This window comes from Martes martes (genome assembly GCF_963455335.1).
Source record: "Martes martes genome assembly, chromosome: 10".
NCBI classification, from domain to species: Eukaryota; Metazoa; Chordata; class Mammalia; order Carnivora; family Mustelidae; genus Martes; species Martes martes.
In genome coordinates, this window is record NC_137898.1 from 546,484 (window position 1) to 565,425 (window position 18,942).

An 18,942-nucleotide genomic window follows, 5' to 3' on the forward strand; every position below is an offset into this window, starting at 1 on the left:
TCCTTTTTTTTTTTTGCATCGGCTGCTTTATTTCAGGGCTTGTGGCTGACAGCTCTCCCCGACTTAGCCCCTCCTCCGCTACAAAAGCAACTGAACTTGCAAAGGGGTTGTTCTGGCTACAGGACATGGCTCGGAATCTCAGGCCACAGGCCTTGGAAGGCAGGGAAGGAGGGAGGGCAGTCCAGGTCCAGCGGGCAAGTGCTGGTGAGGCAGGCGAGGAGGCTGGAGGCAGCCTCTGCTGGCCGTGCCCTTGCCCAGAGTGTTGGGACGCTGGCTCCGAGGGAGAAGCAAGCACGTTCATGGCTTTCACAGCCAATGAAGCTCTTTAGGGCCCTGGGGGACCCAGCAACACACCCCTCCTCCAGTCCGTGCCCACAAGCACACTGCCACGGCCACGCTTGTGGCTGTACACACTCACACTCACATCCACTCCATACACGCGGAGGGCTCTGGAGGTCTGGATCCACAGCCTGGACCCTGGAATGTCTCTGGACTGGCAGCCGGTGGGACAGGTCCACGGCGGAGGGCGCTGCCAGGGTCGTGGGTCCTCTGCATTGCTGTCGACTGGCTGCCTCTCCGGCATCTATCCAGTCGCGGTACGTGCCCGCTGGTTCCGACAGATACGTGGTAGGCGATAGGCGTCTGGAGATCCTCTGGGCACACGGCGCGAGAGATGACTCCGGTGTTACCGGCACGGTCCGTTTTTACGGCACAAGACTTACCGGGCTTGCGGAAGGGGCGGGTGGACGGGTCTGGAGCACGGGCCACCCTCCCGGGGGCGGCTTCCATTTGGAATTTCTGCGCCCACGTCTCTTCTCCTCATCGGGACGGCCTTGTTCCGTGTCTTCATAGTTTTAACTGGGCCTGAGGGTCTTTGAGAAGGTCTGAAACCCCGAAACTGTGTGAGAAGGTTTGCTCTTGCGCATACGTAGACACACACTGGAATATACGTGTGTGCGCACGCGCAAGCGCATGTATTTTGGGGGCTCTGTAACTTTTATTGCTTAGATTTTTTTAGAAATTTGTTTTCGTTAAGATTTTGTTTTTCTAGATTCATAGCGAAATTGAGAAGAAGGTACAGAAATTTGCTGCATGCCCCTGCCGCCATACACGCACTCCCCATTACCGACATCCCCACCAGGCTGGTACATCTGTTACAGCTGATGAACCTACATACCTACATGGACACGTCGTCCTCATTGTCGTCTTTTTTTTTTTTTTCCTTTAGATTTTATTTATTTATTTGTCAGAGAGAGAGGGAACACAAGCAGGGGGAGAGGGAGAAGCAGACTCCCCACTGAGCAGGCAGCCCGACACGGGGCTGGATCCCAGAACCCTGGGATCATGACCCGAGCCACCCATGCACCCCTAGACATGTCTTTATGACCCAGAGTCCACAGCTGACACGTGATGTGCGTTCTGTGGTTCTGGACAAAGGGGTGATGGTATGTGACCTCTGTCATGGTGTCAGGCAGGTAATTTCACTGCCCTGAAAATCTTTTGTGCTCTGCCTGTTCATCCGTTCCTTCCCCTCACACCCTGGCAGCCATTCAGATTTTACCGTCTCCTAGTTTCGCCTTTCCCAGCAGCGCAGGACGCGGCCTTTCAGACCGGCTTCCTCCGCGCAGTCAGGTGCCCGCAAGCTTCTTCCCACGGCTTCAGGGCCCCTTTCTCTTTGTCACGGAGGCACAGGCCAGGGTCTGCCCGGGCCACCTGCTGAAGGGCACCTTGGCGGCTTCCAAGTTGGGTCGGTTACGGATGTCGCGGCATGAGCTGTAGAGAAAGCTGCCGCGAGCACCCCCGGGCGGGTTTTGTGTGGACGTCAGCTCCCGGCTTTTTCCGTGGAGACCAGCGGGCGTGACCGCCGGATCGCGCGTGGACAGTGCGTGTCGTTGGGTGAGAAGCCGTCGGACCGTCTCCCAGAGCGGCCGCTCCACCGTGCGTCCCACCAGCCACACAGATGGGCCAGTCTCCGGTGCCGCCCGTGGGCTGGGTTTGGGCCGTTCCAGCAGGTGCGCACAGGGAGCGCACAACTGTTTTGAGGATTTTATTTATTGATTGGGAGGAGGGGGTCTTGCTTTCGTTTTAATGTGCGTTTCCCGATGGCATGTGTTGTGCGCGCGTTTGCCGTCTCTGGGTCTTCTCTGGTGAGGGCTTGTAGCTTTCATTGTCTCTCCAAGGGCCAGCACGTGGTGGTCCAGAGTGAGGGCGCTCTGCCCGCCGGCAGATGTCTTCCTGCTCCCATGCTGTCGCGTCACGTACCCTGTGTCTGCTCAGCTGCGAAGTGCGGTGTTGATGATCTCGGGCGGTTCCCTGTGAAGCAGGCGCTGAGGTGGGCTTGGAGGACACAGGATTTATGAGAGAGGAGTGCCCGTGAGAAGCGAAGGGAGGAAGAGGCTGGAGGCAGGCAGAGGAGGAGCCCCGTGGAGGTGCTGCCCGTTAGGGAGCTTTGTGGTGCAGATCGCCTGTTAGAGGCGTCTGGCGTTGGGTGGGAATGGCCGGGCCCTTGTCGCGTCCCCATACTCCGCTGTGGCCCGAAGCCGAGGAAGGCAGCGCCTGACAGGACCGACCCTGCCCGCTGACCACACGCAGCAGCTCCGGTCCGTGACTGCAGGCAGGGTCCGCGTCTGCTGCACGGGCTGCATCTGCATCTGGAGGTCCGTAAAAATGGCTTCAGAGAAAGTGAAGGCCTAATGTGCGTTCATCGTGTTGTCATTGAGAGAGAGTTCATGGCCCTTCGGGTGGCAGCCTTCAGATTCTTTGTGTAAATGTTTTGGGGGCAAACAAGGCTTCTGTTGTTTCTTCTGTCTTCGTGCCTGCCTGAGCTAAGCTGTCCTAGACGGGAAAGAGGTTCCGTCTTCTCTGTGACGCAGTCGGCGTTGCTGCGCGCGTGTGCCCTGACCAGTAACGGGCGGGAAGACTGACCTTGGTGTTCGGGCGCGCGCAGCCCGGGGCGCCCTCTGCAGTTAGGGCAGATGAGCAAAGTCAGGTCTGCGCCACCTGGGAGAAACGGAGTGCAAGTCACTAACGGAGACATGCACGTACGTCTCAGTTTTCTAGTAGCCACATTTGAAAAAGAGAAGCAGAGGAAACTAATTTTGGGGGCGCCTGGCCGGGTCAGTCAGAGGAGCACGTGACTCTTGACTTGGGGCTGTGAGTTTGTGCCCCACGTTGGGTGCAGAGGTTACTAAAAAACAAAAAAACAAAACTTAAAGAAACCTACTTTTAATTTACTCAGTCTGGTATGCGTAAAATGTTGTTGCAGCGCGTAGTCAACAGAAAACGATCTCTCTTCCTATAAAGAGGTATCCTACATGTTTTCCATGCGAGTCTTTGGACTCCGGTTGTACACTCAGAGCACACTCGGTTCAGACTGGCCACGCTTCAGGGGCTCAGCAGCCGCGTGTGGCCAGAAGCCGCCTCGCCGGATGGTGCAGACGTCAGCCATGCCTTCTGCGGAAAACAGAAAGACACGATCGTACACAGAACTTTGAAAGTCTAACAGAGTGACAAGAAGAAAGGGGGATTCCTGAGGCTGCTCTAGGAAGAGGTCGTGTCCACAGAAGCGAGGACGGCCCTGAGCTGTTTGTGCCTTGAGAGCGGCTGCTAACCCCAAAGAGTGAGCTGCGAGACAGACATTTTGGTCTCCATGAGAGTCGAGAGGGGTGCTACCTGTCAGCGTGCTTTTGCCTTCCCGGGGACATGGCCACACCCGGAGGCTGCTGTCACCACCGGGAGCGGGTGCGCTGCTGCCGTCTAGCGGGCAGAGGTCAGGGAGGCTCCTAGCTGTCCTACCACGCACAGGACAGATGCAGCGTGCGGAGGTGGGCAGCCCTGCTCCAGGAGAGGATCAAAGCCTGGAACCCACCAGAAGGGGAGAGCCTGCCACGTTACACTGAGACTCTCAGATGCAAGGCCCTCAGGGTAGGGGCGGACTGTCATGGATGTGCAGCGGGGCTTCGGGCCCCCGAGTGCCCCACAGAACCTCGGACTTTACACCGGCTTCGGGTGAGGAGACGACGCCCTACAGGAGGGGCGCACATGAATCCTAGACCCGACTTCTCACACAGCACGCCCGGTATACAGTCGCAGTGACCGCGCACATCAGGACGGTACGAGCAAGAAGCAGAGACAGAATTACCGGGAGTCTGAGACCAGATTTCGGACCACAGTACCGAAGTCAGTCTACCATTTTTAAAGAAAAGGCATGCTTTTGAGCATGAAATTTTGAGCAGGAGACTTCTGGTGTGAAAGGTGACGGGGCGAATCATGATAGGACCAGATGGACCTTCCAGAACTGAGACCTGCAGTAACCAGAAAGAAGGACTCTGGGTTTCAAACAGCACACGTGGTCGCGGAGAGATTAGTGCTCTGAATGACAGGTGAGAATCAAACCCGTCCCAGGTACAGGAGCCTGGATACAGTATAGACGAGGGCAGACGAAGGCCGCAGAGACAGAGGGGTGTGCTGAGAGGGTCTGGGAGGTGTAATTGGTGTCCCAGGAGGAAAGGAGGGAGGATGTGACGGCTTTAAGATCGCGTGAAGTGGTGTGTGTGGAAGGAGAGAAGGTCTGCGATCCCCTTGAGGAGGATGGAAGAAGCCCTCAGGCCTGGCAGCGCCGACACCGGGGAGGCATTGCCACCTGTGGCGTGACATCTGACCATCATTTTTTTTCCTCCTAAATCCTTTGAAATCTAATTCCTAATTCTGCCTTTCTAGATTTTATGCATTGACAATTTATTTTTCTGACTTCAAAAGATTGTTAAGTATTTTCAATATTTTAATAAATTTGTGTATCTTTTAAAAAATGCATAAAACTTACCGTACTGCAGTAAAACGTGTGCGTAGACACGTTACTGTGGGAATGCAGGCGTGCGGAGTCGGGTGGTCCTGGGAGTGGCCAGGCGGGGGGTGCCCTGTGCTGCCGGGTGGCGGTGTGCACGGCGGACTGCCCGACGGCAGCGTGCTGACCAACCAGCTGGAGGTTGTACCCTGCCAGCGCGTCTCCTAAGAATGAAGCTGAAACGGGGGCACCTGGGTGGCTCAGTGGGTTAAGCCGCTGCCTTCGGCTCAGGTCATGATCTCAGGGTCCTGGGATCGAGTCCCCCATCAGGCTCTCTGCTCAGCGGGGAGCCTGCTTCCCTCTCTCTCTCTCTGCCTGCCTCTTTGTCTACTGTGATCTCTCTCTGTCAAATCAGTAAACAAAATCTTAAAAAAAAAAAAAGAATGAAGCTGAAACGGACCTTTTGCAGACAAAAATGGAGCCCATGAAGTTCTGAAGGATGTACTTCAGGCCAGAAACAAATAATTCGGGAGGAGAGGCCAGAGGTGCGGAGCAGAGGAAAGGAGTGGCAGATACGTATGGAAACGTACGTGATCTTTGTGCACAAGACCTCCTTGGGGAGTTACAAATACATGTGGAATGAAGGACTTGACAGCAAACAGACAAAAGGTGATGAAACGTGACTGTCCCAGGAACACTAGAAAGTTGCATCTGGAATCCCAAGCCTGGCCTTCAAGAGAGCTAGAGGCCGATGGCTTCACTGGTGAGCTCTACCGCGGGAGGAAAGGTGTGGGGCTTGATCATGTGACGTGGCCCACGGGCTGTAGACAGTGTCCGTGCGCCACTTTCAAATCTAAGCTCGTGGCCACTCGCCCCTTGGGGGTCTACCCGTCTCCTCCATGAGAAGAACATGCTTTGGGTGCTGCTGTGCGGGGAGAAGGAGAGGCACCTGCACGGGCCTAGATCCGCTCTGGCTGGAGGCCACCCCTGCTGATACTCATTAGCAAGAAGTCGGGGCTTGTCACCTAGGCCCCTGAGTTTTGGGGTGGAATGGGGTAGTTACTGTGATGTGAGCCGGCACGCTGTCTTCAACCCGTTGGAAAACAGCTGCTGAGTTAGCGTTTACAAGGACACGATGATCGCGCGTCTCTGCTCGTCTGCAGTTTACCAGATGGTAGACGCTACTGGAGTGACCGCTGGGTGGCCCCTAAGTTCTAGGGGTGCACATGTGAATAAAGAAGTTCCCACGAAGACCTTACGTTACTGTGGGTGTAGCAGGACTGAAGTAAACCACGGCTTTCTGTGGGGAGCGTGAAGCTCACTGTGATGGTGCACCACGCCGGCTGCAGCCGCGCCTGGGGCTCTGCCCGGGTTCTGTCATCGCCCGTGCCCTTCTTCCCGGCGTGTTGGACAGTTGGCTTCATGAGACCTTTATTCACAATAAAACGTACTCAAGTGTGCACTTCGGATTTTGGAAGCCACGTGTATTCCTGCCACCGCCAGCGCGAGCGGACAGATCGTTTCCAGCGCGGCGAGTGTTCGCTTGCGTCCCGTGGCTCTCAGCCGCCTTCCTCAGTCCCCGGCAGCCACAGGCCCGCTTTCTGCCGCTGGAGCTTTGCTGTTTCTGGAAAGGTCACGTGAAAAGAACCGCGGAGGAGGTCTCGCAGGGCCGCGGTGTTCAGCTGCGCGCGGTGCCGCCAGGGGGCGCTCACGCTGCCTGTGCTCGTGCGGCCCGGCCCGCTTCCCACCCGCTTCCCACCCGCTTCCCACCGCCCGTGGACTCGCCTGCGGCTGGCCCGGCGCGCGGTGCCGGCCGGCGAGGGCGGAGCGGCGGTGAGCACTGGCCGGGCGCGCAGAGCGGCACACGGAGGGTGTGGGCCTCCGTCTGCGGGCCGCCGCCGCCGCCGGGCCCCTTTGTGGAGTGGCTGCGTGTGTTGTGCTCCTGCCTGCCGTCCCGTCCCCCACGTTCTCGCCGCCCCTGGGGCGGTGCGTCTTGTGAGGGTTCGTTACCGGGCTGGGTGCGTGCTGGTGCCTTCTTGTGGTTTTGTGTCTGCCTTTTTCTAGCCGTTAAAGTCAGTAAGCATTCGAGAGAGCACAGCAAGCGCCTCGGGTGTGTAGGGACCTGGGGCGGGGGAGTGGGTTCTCGGGCGTGAGCGTGCCTGAGGCAGCTCACGGGGAGGTGCCCGGGATGGCGCGGGGCGAGGGAGGCGCGTCCTCAGGGCGCAGAAGCGAGGAAGTTCCGTGTCCAGCCTTGGCATCTTCTTCCCTGTACCTCTTTGAACATAAGAAAATACTTGCTGAGCGCCAGCCTCTGTGAGGAGTGGGCGGAGAAGGGTCAGAGCTCAAAATCCGTCCGGGAGAGTCTGGTTCCGGGGACTCGGACGCTCCGCCCCTGTGACAGGAGCTTCTGTCTGCAGCCGGTCCGGTGCTTGCCGGCATCTTACGCGCCCGGTGAGAGCGCCTTTCGGGGCGAGAGAGGGTCTGACTCGGGTGGCCGTGTTCAGACCCCACGGTGGGCGAGGTGCCCGCTCCCTCCTTGATGCGATCGCCCACGTGAGCCCCCATAGAAGCTGAGCGTTTGGAAACCGGCACGTCCCAGGCCGTGTCTGTGGTTAGCACAAAGGGCCTGTGCTGTCAGCCTGAGGTCTGCCGGGCTCGTGAGTAAAGCTTGCCGACGCTGAGCTGGCTGCGTCTCCCCGGTCCCTCAAGAGTGCTTATCTTGGACCAATTTTAACTCTCGCCCCTGTTGAGACAGGATGGGCCTTGAGAAGCAGGAGTGACTGAACGGGTATTACAGGGTTCATCCGTGCTGCAGCGTGGCGGGGGGCAAGTGCCGGGGAGCGGCAGTGTGCGGGTCCCCGGGCCGGCCTGGCTCTGACCCACAGGGCTGGCGACTCTCCGGGGCGCCTGCCTGTCCTTCCCTCCAGCCCCGGCGAGGGAGCCTGTTTGTCCACGCACCTGGGTGCAGCGGTGACCGACTCAACTCTCCAGTCTCGCGTCTTACTCCCGGGTTTCGTGGTTGTGACGCGGAGCTCTTTGCGCGGTTCCCGACCTGGAATCGGCACGCGTCTGAGGAGCCGGTGATGCGCGACCTCACAAGCCGCTGCTGGGCTCTCACTTCGTGTCCGGCGCTGCGCGGCCCCGGCTCCGCCGTCCTGCTTCAGCTCTGTGTTGGCCCCTGGGGGGGGCGTAGAGAAGCTGGGGGGCCCCAGGGGTGCGGATTGGACCGTGAGCCTCAGTCAGGACGCAGTGCGGTGTGTGGCCTGCTTTCCCGCCACCTCTCTCCTCTGATCTTGGCCACTGTGGAGGGACACGGGCCACGCCCTTTCCGGCAGGAGAGGCGCGATTTCGCAGCTAGAAAGTACTGGAATAGAGACACAATTCTAGCCCGTGCTGAAACCACCATTTTGAGGACCCTCTCAGTCCGGTCTGGTCAGGAGAGTGGAACCACAGTGGGTTAGGGGGACGGTCACTGTGGGGAACTCCTGAGCTCTCCTCAGGGTGACTGCAAGGTCCAAGGAGGTAGTGTGGCCCCTTGGGCTGGAGGAGAGTCCCCAGGAGGACAGAGTTGGAGGCCCCCTCCTTGGAGCGAGGGGGTGGGTCACTCCCTGGAGAGCAGAGAAGGGAGCTGGTTTGGCCTGGCCGGGGCCCAGGCTGTCGGGAGCGCAGAGGGGGACACTGTCCTCAGGCAGCCGAGTGGCCTGGGGCTGCACAGGGAATCCGGATGCCTGCGTGGGCACTGGGGTCACACCGAGAGGGCTGGGTGTGCGTTACGGGCAGGGTGGGGCCTCCGAGGGGCCTCGGAGCGCCTCCCGTCCTCACCGCTAACGCTAACGGTGGGAGGCCCCTCGGGCAGCCGTGTCCCTCGGAGGCCTTCTGCCGAGACCGCTGTGACGGAGAGGTCTGCAGAGGGGCTCTGCCGCGGCCGTTCGTGGACGTGCCGTCGGAGCTGCCTGGCGGCATGAGGACGCGCGTCCTGCTGGCGAGTTCTGTGCTTAGGACACCGGCTCGGTCTCCGGAGGAATGAAGAGCCAGGCGCAGCAGTGCCCCGTGGAGGGCGGGCAAGATGCGAGGCCCCGCACACACACACGGGGTTTCTGGCCCACTCTGTGCCTGGGTCCGCCTCGTGAGGCGGCTGCGTAAACGCACCCGGAGCAAGCGACTGTGTGGACTGCAGCGAGCGTCTGGGCCGTGGGACGAGTAGAGCCTTCCGTTTTCGAGGCCTCTCTCTGAGGCCGCGGTGCAGGTTCCGACGCAGGGAGCACCTCGTTTCCCCCTTCTTGTCTGGGACAGCCGAGGCCGGGGGCGCTGTAGTCCGGAGGCTGCTGGTTTGGGACGAGCCGGAGCAGAGGAAGCGCTGGAGTCGCCGTGAAGCTGCCCGACGCCCAGACTGCACGGAGCCCGGTTCCAGCACACGTCTCGGAAGGGACGTTGCTTCCCACGGTGGCCACTGCACGGGCTCCCCATGGCAGGCCCCGAGGGCGGGCTGAGCCATGGGAAGCCTTCCCCACGGTCACTTGTGAGCAGTGAGGAGCCCCGGAAGAGCAGGTGGGGCCGCACGGGGCCTGCACCTGGGGGAGGTGCGTAGGCAGAGGGCGGGCCCCTTATTCTCCAGGCTTTCGTTCCTTTCCCGATCGTGCTGAGCTGTGGCACAGACAGGCAGGTCTCCCTGCTGGAGCCCTTCGGGGGCGCAGGTTCCCTGTGCCACCCTCTGACGGGAGAGGTGGCCCCTTCAGGTGCTCTGGCTTCAGGCAGGGTGACCTCTTACTCCCCTCTGGGCTGGGACCGAGGTTACCTTGTGAGGGCCCTAGGCTGCGTTCTGGGTATCGGCAGTCACCGTCTGTCACGGGCGCTGGAGCTGAGAGAGGCCTGATTTTGCCTTAATCATGGGCCTTGCTTTCCTGTGGGCTTAGCCTTGAAGAGTGTGCCTGCCGGAAGTCCCCCAGCATCAGGGAGGGCTGGAGGGGGGGCCCAGCAGGAGCAGAAACCAGGGTGCTGCAGGGAAGGGGCCCCCCAGTGCTCCCGTGGCTGTCCTCGCAGAACTTGGTCTGATGGACGCTGCTGTTTCCTTTGAGGTATGCTCTGAGTAGCAGGGACGTCTCCAGGAGGTGAGAGGAGGTGGGGTGGGACTTAAGGCTCGTCGAAGGAGGCTTCCGGAAGAGGTGGAGTCCAGGCTGGTTCTCGAAGGCCGACTGGGTGGGGAGGAGATGGGGATCGTGGCCATTTGCCCGCAGACACTCCCGCGGCAGGTGGGGTGCGTTCCAGCCGGGAGGTGACAGAGCTGGGTTCCCAGGTACACGGAGCAGAGGAGTGAGTGGGGGGTGAGGTGGGGCGGGAACCAGGCCTGGCCTCCTTTTGTATTGTTTGGTCATTAAATTACTTGTCAGTTTGTTGGTGGAAAGGAGGGAGGGTTTCTCAGAACTTCTCAAGGTGGGGTGACCTGCCGGCTGGCTGACGTTGAATTGTCGTCCTAGGAAATCTGGGGTGAGCGTCCTTTGTCCTAGACCTCCTTTGGGCTCAGCCAGTGCTCATTCAGGGAGCCCAAGTCTCCTGACCCCTCCCCAGTGGTGACCGCTGCTGTCCTCACCTTCCCGTTTCCCCCAGGGCCTGTTCGTTCCACATGTGTCCCACATGGGTCCTTCACACTGTGGCATCCGTGTCACTGGAAGACGCGGCCCAGTAAGATGACCGGTCTTCCCGGTTGTTGCCTCTGCAGTCTGCTAACGGTGGACTCCAAAGGACTGTTACACGCTTTGTCAGGCGAGGTTGGAACTTCTGATACTCAGAACGGTGCAGGTTGGTCATTTCGTGTTCTGCCAGTGATGCGTCCGGAACCCACCTTGTCACGATCTCTAGTGCGGAGTTCAGTCATGCTGTGGTTAGGGCGATGACATGGGCTCTTCTGGTCTTTTTTTTTTAAGATTTTGTTTATTTTAGAGAGAGCGAGCATGGGCACTGGGGGCGCGGAGCAGAGGGCAGAGGGAAAGGGACAGGCTGAGTGCAGAGCCTGACGTGGGGCTCGGTTCCCCGACCCTGAGATCACAATCTGAGCCAAAAGCAGTAGTGGACGCTCAAGGGACTGAGCCATGCAGGCGCCCCTCCCCGCCCCGCTCTTCTCGTGTGATTTCCGGGGGCGGGTGATTTGTCCTAAAACTGAAGCGAAAGGGGGATCATCGAGAGCACTGCTTACCTGCCTGTGTTAATAAACTTGTTTGAAAGACTGACTTTTACGTATGAGTTGGGGCTCTGCTAGGCCGAAGGGAGGCCCCCCGGGGCCTGGCCTGCCCCAGGCTATCTTGGGAGGGCAGAACTCTTGCTGCCAGAGATTCCGGCTTCTGTTTTTTAAGGGGAGCCAAACCTTTGGGTTCTGATGTGCGCTGTCCGGTCTAGAAACATCGCTTGCACTCAGCACTGTGCCGTGTGTCGGGCGGACGGCCGCCTCTCTGGAGCAGGCCCCTGCGCGCTGCTGTCCGGCTCTTTCTGATGACGTCTGCTCTCCCCGCCCTCCCCACCTGTTCCGTAGGTGACAAGGCTCTTGACGGCTATAGTAAAAAAAAATACGTCTGCAAGTTGCTCTTCATCTTTCTGCTGGGTCATGACATTGACTTCGGGCACATGGAGGCCGTGAACCTGCTGAGCTCCAACAGATACACGGAGAAGCAGATCGTGAGTGTCGCTGAAGGGGCGCAGGGCTGGGGCGGGGCTGGCAGCGAAGACTCGTGAGGTGGCTTCAGGGCCTCCCTCTCCAGGAAGCCATCCTGCCGATGGAAGGGGCTCTTTCCCTGTGTGACACTCTTCCGATGAGGTGGCCACTTCTTCTTTTTTTTTTTTTGAAATATTTTATTTACTTACTTGCCAGAGAGAGGGAGAACACGAGCAGGGGAGCGGCAGGCAGAGGGGGAAGCAGGCTTCCCGCTGAGCAGGGAGCCCGATGCCGACCTCGATCCCAGGACCCTGGGATCCTGACCTGAGCTGAGGGCGGAGGCTTAACCCGCTGAGCCCCCAGGCGCCCCAAGGTGGCCTTTCCTTTTCTTGTTCTTTCCTTTTTTTCTTCCTTCCTTCCTTCTTTTCTTTCTTTCTTTTTAAAGATTTTACTTACTCATTTGACAGACAGAGGTCACAAGCAGGCGGAGAGGCAGGCAGAGAGAGAGGGGGAAGCAGGCTCCCCACCGAGCAGAGAGCCCGATGCGGGGCTCGATCCCAGGACCCTGAGATCATGACCTGAGCCGAAGGCAGAGGCTCAACCCACTGAGCCCCCCCAGGCGCCCCTCTTCTTTTTTTTTTTTTTGAGATTTTATTTGTTTATTTGACACAGAGAGAGAGACAGAGACGGAACACAAGCAGGGCGAGTGGGAGAGGGAGAAGCGGGCTTCCCATGGAGCAGGGAGCCCCGTGCAGGGCTCAGTCCGGGACCCTGGGATCATGACCCGAGCCGATGGCAGAAGCTTAACTGACTGAGCCACGCAGGCGCCCCTTTTCTTGCTCGCTCTTTACAGCGTCCCTGCAGTTTGGGAATTCGCTGCGGGTCTGCGGGTGCTGCGCGAAGCCCGGGTTGGGTGTGATGGGTGTCCGGGGCGTGCCTGTGTCCTTCCCCGCGGTGCCGGGCTGTTGCACTGGCACAGACCCCTTCTCCTGGTGGCCTCTTGCACAACTCTCTGTTTCCGACAAGGACTCCACAGCTGCGTGGGTTAAGAGCTGGGGCTGTAGCGGGTGCGGCTTTGCCTTGCTCCCGGCTTCTGGAGGCTTCCTAGGTGGTGCCGGTACCGGGCGCCTGAAGCCATCTCAGGCTTTGTAACTTAAGGTCTGTAGCCTCTTGGGATAATGATACTTTTATGTTTTCTGTCATGTTGCAAAATAACAGTTTTCTCTGTCTAAAAATTTAACTTACAGCAAGTAAAAAAAAACCCCAAACAAACAAAAAGGTAGGTCCCCCAGGAATTTTGTAAAATATTAGTATTTACCTAGTAAGAATTTGGGTGTCTCCCATGGATCATGCAGTGCGCTGGGAGGCCCCTGGGGACATAGGGACCAGAAGCAGATGGGGGCCCTTCTCTGTCCTAGTGAGGAGATGGCGTCATCCAGCCCACAGATAGAGAATTAACAGCTGTGGCCAGTGCCCAGGGAAGGAGGCCCTCTGGGACCCAGCAAAGGGGGTGGGCGAGTAGGGAAGATCCCCTGGGGAGGGCATCCCGTGCGGGGCCTGGGAGGAGGAGGAATTCACTGGGCGACGGGGGCAGACAGAGCAGGTGGCACCGGGCCAGGGGCGTGTTCGGCGAATGTGGGCCGCGGCGGCCGGAATGGAGGCGCGGTCGTGGGCGCGGATGTGGGCGCGGATGTGGGCGCGGATGTGGGCGTGTGGGTGGGGCCTTTCTCCTGAGACCGGCGGGAAGCCGTGCGGGAGTTCACCTGCGTGGTCGGGGATCAGCTGAGTCTCGGGAAGGCCACTGTGTCCCCCTGCCTGGGGAGGGTGTAGACGAGGGACGACACGGGGCCGGAGTCCGGTAGGCGGTGAGTGGAGGCTGAGGGCGAGAGGCCGCTGGAGAGCGGGTGAAGCCGCAGTCAGCCCGGCTTCTGGAGCCCGGCGCCCTGTCTCAGGGCCTTGTGGTCAGGCTTCCCCCTGCCCAGGGTAGCGGTGAGTCCCGCTTGCTCGCACACGGCCCCGTGGCTAGGGGAGTGGGACGGGCGGCAGGGGTGGGGACCGGGGGGACATCTGGCCACGCGCCTCCTAGGTGTGTCCTCAGGGTTGTCTTAGGCAAAGCTGGAAGCAGACACGGCGTCTTTCGCGGGACTGCGGTTCTCGTCCGAGTGGCCTGACTCCTTGTGCAGGACACAGGCAGACTGGAGGCCTCAGAGGGCTTCCCGAAGGCTGGACGTGTGTGCGTTGCTGTCCCGTGTTGGCCTCGGTGGTCACGAGCTTTTGTCGTCCTGTCTCTCTGGAACCCAGGGCTACCTCTTCATCTCTGTGCTGGTGAACTCCAACAGCGAGCTGATCCGGCTCATCAACAACGCCATCAAGAACGACCTGGCCAGTCGGAACCCCACCTTCATGGGTCTGGCCCTGCACTGCATTGCCAACGTGGGCAGCCGTGAGATGGCCGAGGCCTTCGCTGGGGAGATTCCGAAAATCCTCGTAGCTGGGTATGTCTCTTGTGTGAAGTAAGTCGAATACGTAATTACATAAAGAATTTATCAGGGGAGTTCATCTGCCGTGTATCTAGGCGCTTGGGGACGTCCACTCATCCCCTTGCCCCCCAGTAGCGCGGCGGTTGTGAAGCACGGGGAAGCAGAGCCTGCCGACCGCAGCCGACCGGGAAGGGCTGCGGAAGGAGGGACGCCGTCACCCCGTGGGGAGCACGGGGCCCCTTGCCCTTTCTCAGGAGCGTTACCAAGGAAGAGGTCAAGTGCCCGCATCCTGAGAATCCTCCACCCCCTTGAATTTGGGGAGAGGCCGCACGGGGCTGAGAGGCAGTTCTGGAGGACATCGACACTGGGCTGGGCTGTCCCGTGCCGTGGGCTGCGGCGGAGGCGGGGCCCTGCTTGGTGTTCCAGGACTCGGCTGAGTTGGGCCACACCCTGGTGACACGTGTGGCTCCACAAGGGCCCCAGTCCCGGGCAGTTCATCGGGACTTGGGGGAACAGCTCCTCGGGTGACCAGCAGCGAGCAGACTATGGTCAGTGTGCTGTGGGCGCAGGTTCTGGGGGTGCTGGCGCGCATCCCGCAGTGCTGGGGATGCCCTGCCCCAAGGGTTGGCAGTGCCTCGGGGGCGAGCCCTGGCCTAGATGAGCAACAGAAGGGCTGTGGCCTTACGGGCCCGGGAGGGATGTGTGAGGTGTGTGCCAGAGGCAGACAGGCCAGGCTGGACGCGAGGCCCTAGAAGACTGTGAATGGGGAAGGCTCGCAGACGGCGCACCAGCGTCAGGTCGTGCACTGGAAGGGGCTGCAGAGCTGAGGAACCAGGTGGGGGGCCGAGGTGATGCCATTCCACGTCTGCCGATGGGGGCTGCAGGGCACGGCGGGCACCCTGAGAGCAAAGTCACCGGGACGGAAGAGGCTTCGGGTCTGTCCGGAAGATGGCTGGGGTTGGTGTGGGCTCAGGGCCTGGTGGTTTCCCTTCCTCCTCCGTTAGGGCTGGCCCAGGTCTGGCAAGGCCTTCCCTCCCCGTCTTTGCTCCCTCCGGCTGCTGCCTAGGCCCTTCCTTGTGCCTGGCGCACACCAGCGACCACATCTGTGTACTGCCCGCCTCCGCCCTCGGAAGGAAAGCTCACTGGGGGCTAAGGGTCTTGTCCACTACGGCTGTTGATTCATTTCTAGCATTTTGAACTGTATCTGGTATATGGTTCAGGCTTGATAAATACCTCTTGGATGAATGAGGTGTGCAACAGGTCACCTCTGGCAAGCATTCAGGTGGTAATTCAAGAACCTTCTCCTGAGATAAAGGATGGACCACGTTTGCAGATTAAAAGGACGCAGAGGGTGTGCAGCGCGGCCCAGCCTGGACGAGCAAAAGCGGACGGGCGGGAGGAGAGGCCGCTGCAAGGGGACAGCTGAGTTGTGTCTTCAAGTTGTGAGGCCTGGGGGCCCAGGTGGGGCCATGCCCCGCTGAAGTGTCTGTCAGAGTCCAGGTCACAGAGTCAAGTCACTGTGTCAGAATTGGCATGTTGGGGATGGGGTGGTAGGGCTCAGCTGGCACTCGGGTCCTGGGCCCTGGGTCCGAGACAGACCTGAAACAAAGCAGGCAGCGCGCTGCCTGGGCTCCCCAGGGTCACTGGATGTTGGACGTCTCTCTCCCTGAAGGTTCTTCCCGTGCAGGCCTTGGAGCGGTGTGGGAGCGGCGGGGTGGGGAGGGGTCCTGCGCTAGTCGGGGCTCGGTCCCGAGCGCAGAAGCACGCTGGCTAGTGAAGCCGGTGCGGCTGGGCCTCGAGGCCTGTGGGGCCAGAGAGAGGGGCATGGACCTGTTGCTCCCGGGGCTTTTAGTATCCGATGGAGCGTTTGACTGGGGTGATTTCTCTTTGGAGTAGAATGGGGAGCGGCTTGGGGATTCTCACCTTGGCTTGGACTCATTTAGGAACGAGAAAGCTACCACGGAGGCGGATGGTAAGGCTGACCCCCAAGCCTTCTCTTCCCTACGCGGGGGAGCGCCTCCGCTGCTTCGCCCGGGGCTCGGAGAACGCCCACTTGTCCTTTCTCCCGCCGCCTGTGCGGATGCTCCTAGGTGGGCCTGTGGCTTCCTGGCGGCTCGCCGAGTTCGGCTGGGTGTGGCGGGCAGGCGGGATAAACGGGCACTGGGAACATTGTGTGCCCTCAGCGAACATTGAAACCTGAGCAGGAAACCCTCCAAACGCCCCTCTCCTGGGGTGTGTGCCCTTCTGACCTGGCTTCTCGGTGTTATCGGCGCGCCTGGGATGCTGGCCGCCGTGGCGCAGGAGCCCTCCTTCTCCCGGTCAGCCGTGCTTAACCGCCGGGGGCCTTGTGGTGGTCACAGCTCCGATGCTGTCTGTTTCAACTGTGTGTTCTTAAGTGAATTGTACACAGAAGTTCTCTGTAACCCAGACAAAGAGGAACATTAGTTGAGTCTGCTCCGTCTTGCACAGCCAAGGTCCTGTGCGGCAGTTGGGAAAAATACCAGAACGGACATTTCTGGAGAAGAGAGCTTCCCGGCAGGGCTCTGCTGAGGGTCGTGGTGGGGTCCAAGGCAAGTCTTTGGAGCAGACAGCTGTCTGTCGCTGTCCGGGCCTGGTCCACACCAAGACCTCTCGCAGGAGGGGGCGTGGACTTGAGCACACAGAGAGGGTGGCGCCTCCTGGTCCCCCGGTTCCCCTGGGCTCTTCTCTGGGAGGCTCGGGGCCATGCTCGGCTGGCTGGGGCCACGTGGGGTGCCGGCTGTCGTCTTGAGTAACGCTGGTGTCTGTCTTTCAGAGACACCATGGACAGTGTGAAGCAGAGCGCCGCCCTGTGCTTGCTGCGTTTGTACCGAACGTCTCCTGATCTCGTCCCCATGGGAGACTGGACGTCCCGAGTGGTGCACCTTCTCAATGACCAGCATTTGGTAAATGCCTTTGGACTCGTGTCCCCCTGCGCCCCACCAAGGAACCGTTTCTGGAATCGCCATTGTGAGAGCAGCTCTGTGTGGCTTCTCATGATGCTGGGGGGAGACTTCCACGGCTCAGCTCACTGAGTGTGTGAGCGCTTGGGGGCCTCTGTGACTGGGGGAGGAGCACCCCCCTTCCCGGGGACGGAATAACGCAGATGTGGCCTCTGGCTCACTGCAAAACTCGTCATTGGAAGGGCCTCTTGCATGCTGCGGCTGTGCAGGTGAACAAGACAGAGACCAGTGTCTTCTGGAAATACCCTGTCTAGTGAGGGCACTGCAAGCGTGTGCTTCTCTCCCTGGGGTGTTGAGGAGGCTGTCCTGTGGCCTGACCTATGCTCTGGCATGGCCACTGCACAGGCCAGGCCTGTGTGTCCTCCCTGTGTCGTAGGGAACGACAGGGAGGTGCAGGGCGACTTGGTGATGGTGGTTAGACATGGGTCATGGGTGCTGTCCACACCCGAAGGGGCACACAGGGATGTGACATCAGCACACGGAGTCAAGTAGGAGCAGACATTGGGCACGGTGGCTTTGCGTTGCATGCATTCTGTTGTATAAATGAGAGAATTGAAATTCAGCACAGATTTTTCTTGAGTCGATCGGTGTGAGTATGTTAGCTGGTTTCTGTGTTATTTCTCAGGAGGAATCTACCTTAAAAATTAAATTAAAAATAGGGTGCTTTCAGCCGGTTGAGCATCCAGCTCTTGATTTCGGCTCAGGTCGTGATCCCACAGTTGTGGAGTCAAGTCTTGCAGCGGGCTCCGTGCTCAGTGGGGCCTGCTGGAGATTCTCTCTCTCCCTCTGCCCCTCATTCCTTCTCCCGCTCCAAAAAAACAATTAACTAAAAATAAACGGTCATGGCATGCAGGTTCAGAGGAGAGAGCTCGTGGCTGTGTCGGGACACTTGCTGTGGGGTGGCAGCCCCGTGGGCTGTTTCCCCCCACGTTGTCATGGCCCACGCGTCCTGGGATGTTTGTGTCTAAGGGGGGCAGCCCTTCCTCAGCACGGAGGCTGGTCGGCGCAGCCATGTTGTAGGATGAGGGGGACGCACCTGGGAGGCGGTGTGGGGAGTGCACGCCGGGTTGCGTGGGTCCCTCTCAGTCCGTTCAGGTTCCGAGGACACCAGTGGAATCTTGAAGCCGTGCAGGAGGCCGTGAGGCTCGAGGCCACAGGTTGCCCACCGGGCAGCCCTGGGCGGCAGTTTCGTCCCTGTGGGAACAGGGGCTCGGAGGGCTGCAGCGGCTTCCTGCAGATCTGGACTTGAGGCCAGGAGGTGCCGACGGCTCAGAGCTGGGGCAGCTTAGGGGGCCTGCGCCTCGCGGCTGACACGTGTTCACATGGATCAGCGCTGCTCAGAGCAGTGGCCTCGAAGGGCCTCTACTCTGACAAGGCACGATTCGGTCACCCCAGCTGTGTGGTTCACTTGCACAGTTTGACGTGCACGACCAGGTCTCACCGGCTGCGCTGCCTGGCACATGCTCGCTGCGGGCCGCCAGGGCCTAGCTCGGAGAGGAGAGGGAAGAGGCGCTGGCCCACTGACCCACTGGACCACAGGAAGGCCCAGCCCATCACCCTGTCTTTTTCCATCTCTCTTCTCGTCCCATGTTCTCTGTTCTCTTGGTGGCTGTCCTTTATGTGGTTGTGGCTTCTCTGTCCCGTACCTCTTGGCTTTGTCACTAAAGATGGCCCGAGATTTGACTTTCTTTGTCTCCGGCTCAGGAGTGTCAGCTGGCCGTGCCGCCAGGGGCAAGCAGGCCCCTGTGTGCCCTGTGTTCTGAGAGCAGAGCAGGAGCCCGGGGGTCTGCGTGGGGCGGGCAGTGAGCTGTGGCCAGGAGGGCGGCACTGGGGGCCACTTGGGCTCCCCCCTGGTCTTCTCACACTGCCCTTCCCATGAAGACTCTGGGGACAGCAGAGGATGGGAGAGGCTGAGCTCGAGCCAGCGAGTCCCAGCGGATTCTTGTCAGAATACGGAGGCTTGTTCTGTCCTCCTGGTGGGCCAGGCGGAGCCGCAGACGCTTAGGTTCTGTGCTGCGTGACTGTGCCGGGGTGGGACTGCGTGTTTACAAATCC

At 59.9% G+C, this 18,942-nt stretch overlaps 1 protein-coding gene across 2 annotated transcripts in view; it reads left to right on the forward strand.

The window, feature by feature from the left end:
• AP2A2 (adaptor related protein complex 2 subunit alpha 2) overlaps positions 1-18,942 on the forward strand; it is an 81,739-nt gene that overhangs the window by 36,263 nt on the left and 26,534 nt on the right. For both annotated transcript variants that reach the window (XM_080816734.1, XM_080816733.1), the window contains exons 3-5: positions 11,307-11,449; positions 13,728-13,921; positions 16,701-16,830. In XM_080816734.1, the coding sequence (XP_080672860.1) occupies positions 11,307-11,449; positions 13,728-13,921; positions 16,701-16,830 (467 nt within the window). The remainder of the gene's footprint in view (positions 1-11,306; positions 11,450-13,727; positions 13,922-16,700; positions 16,831-18,942) is intronic.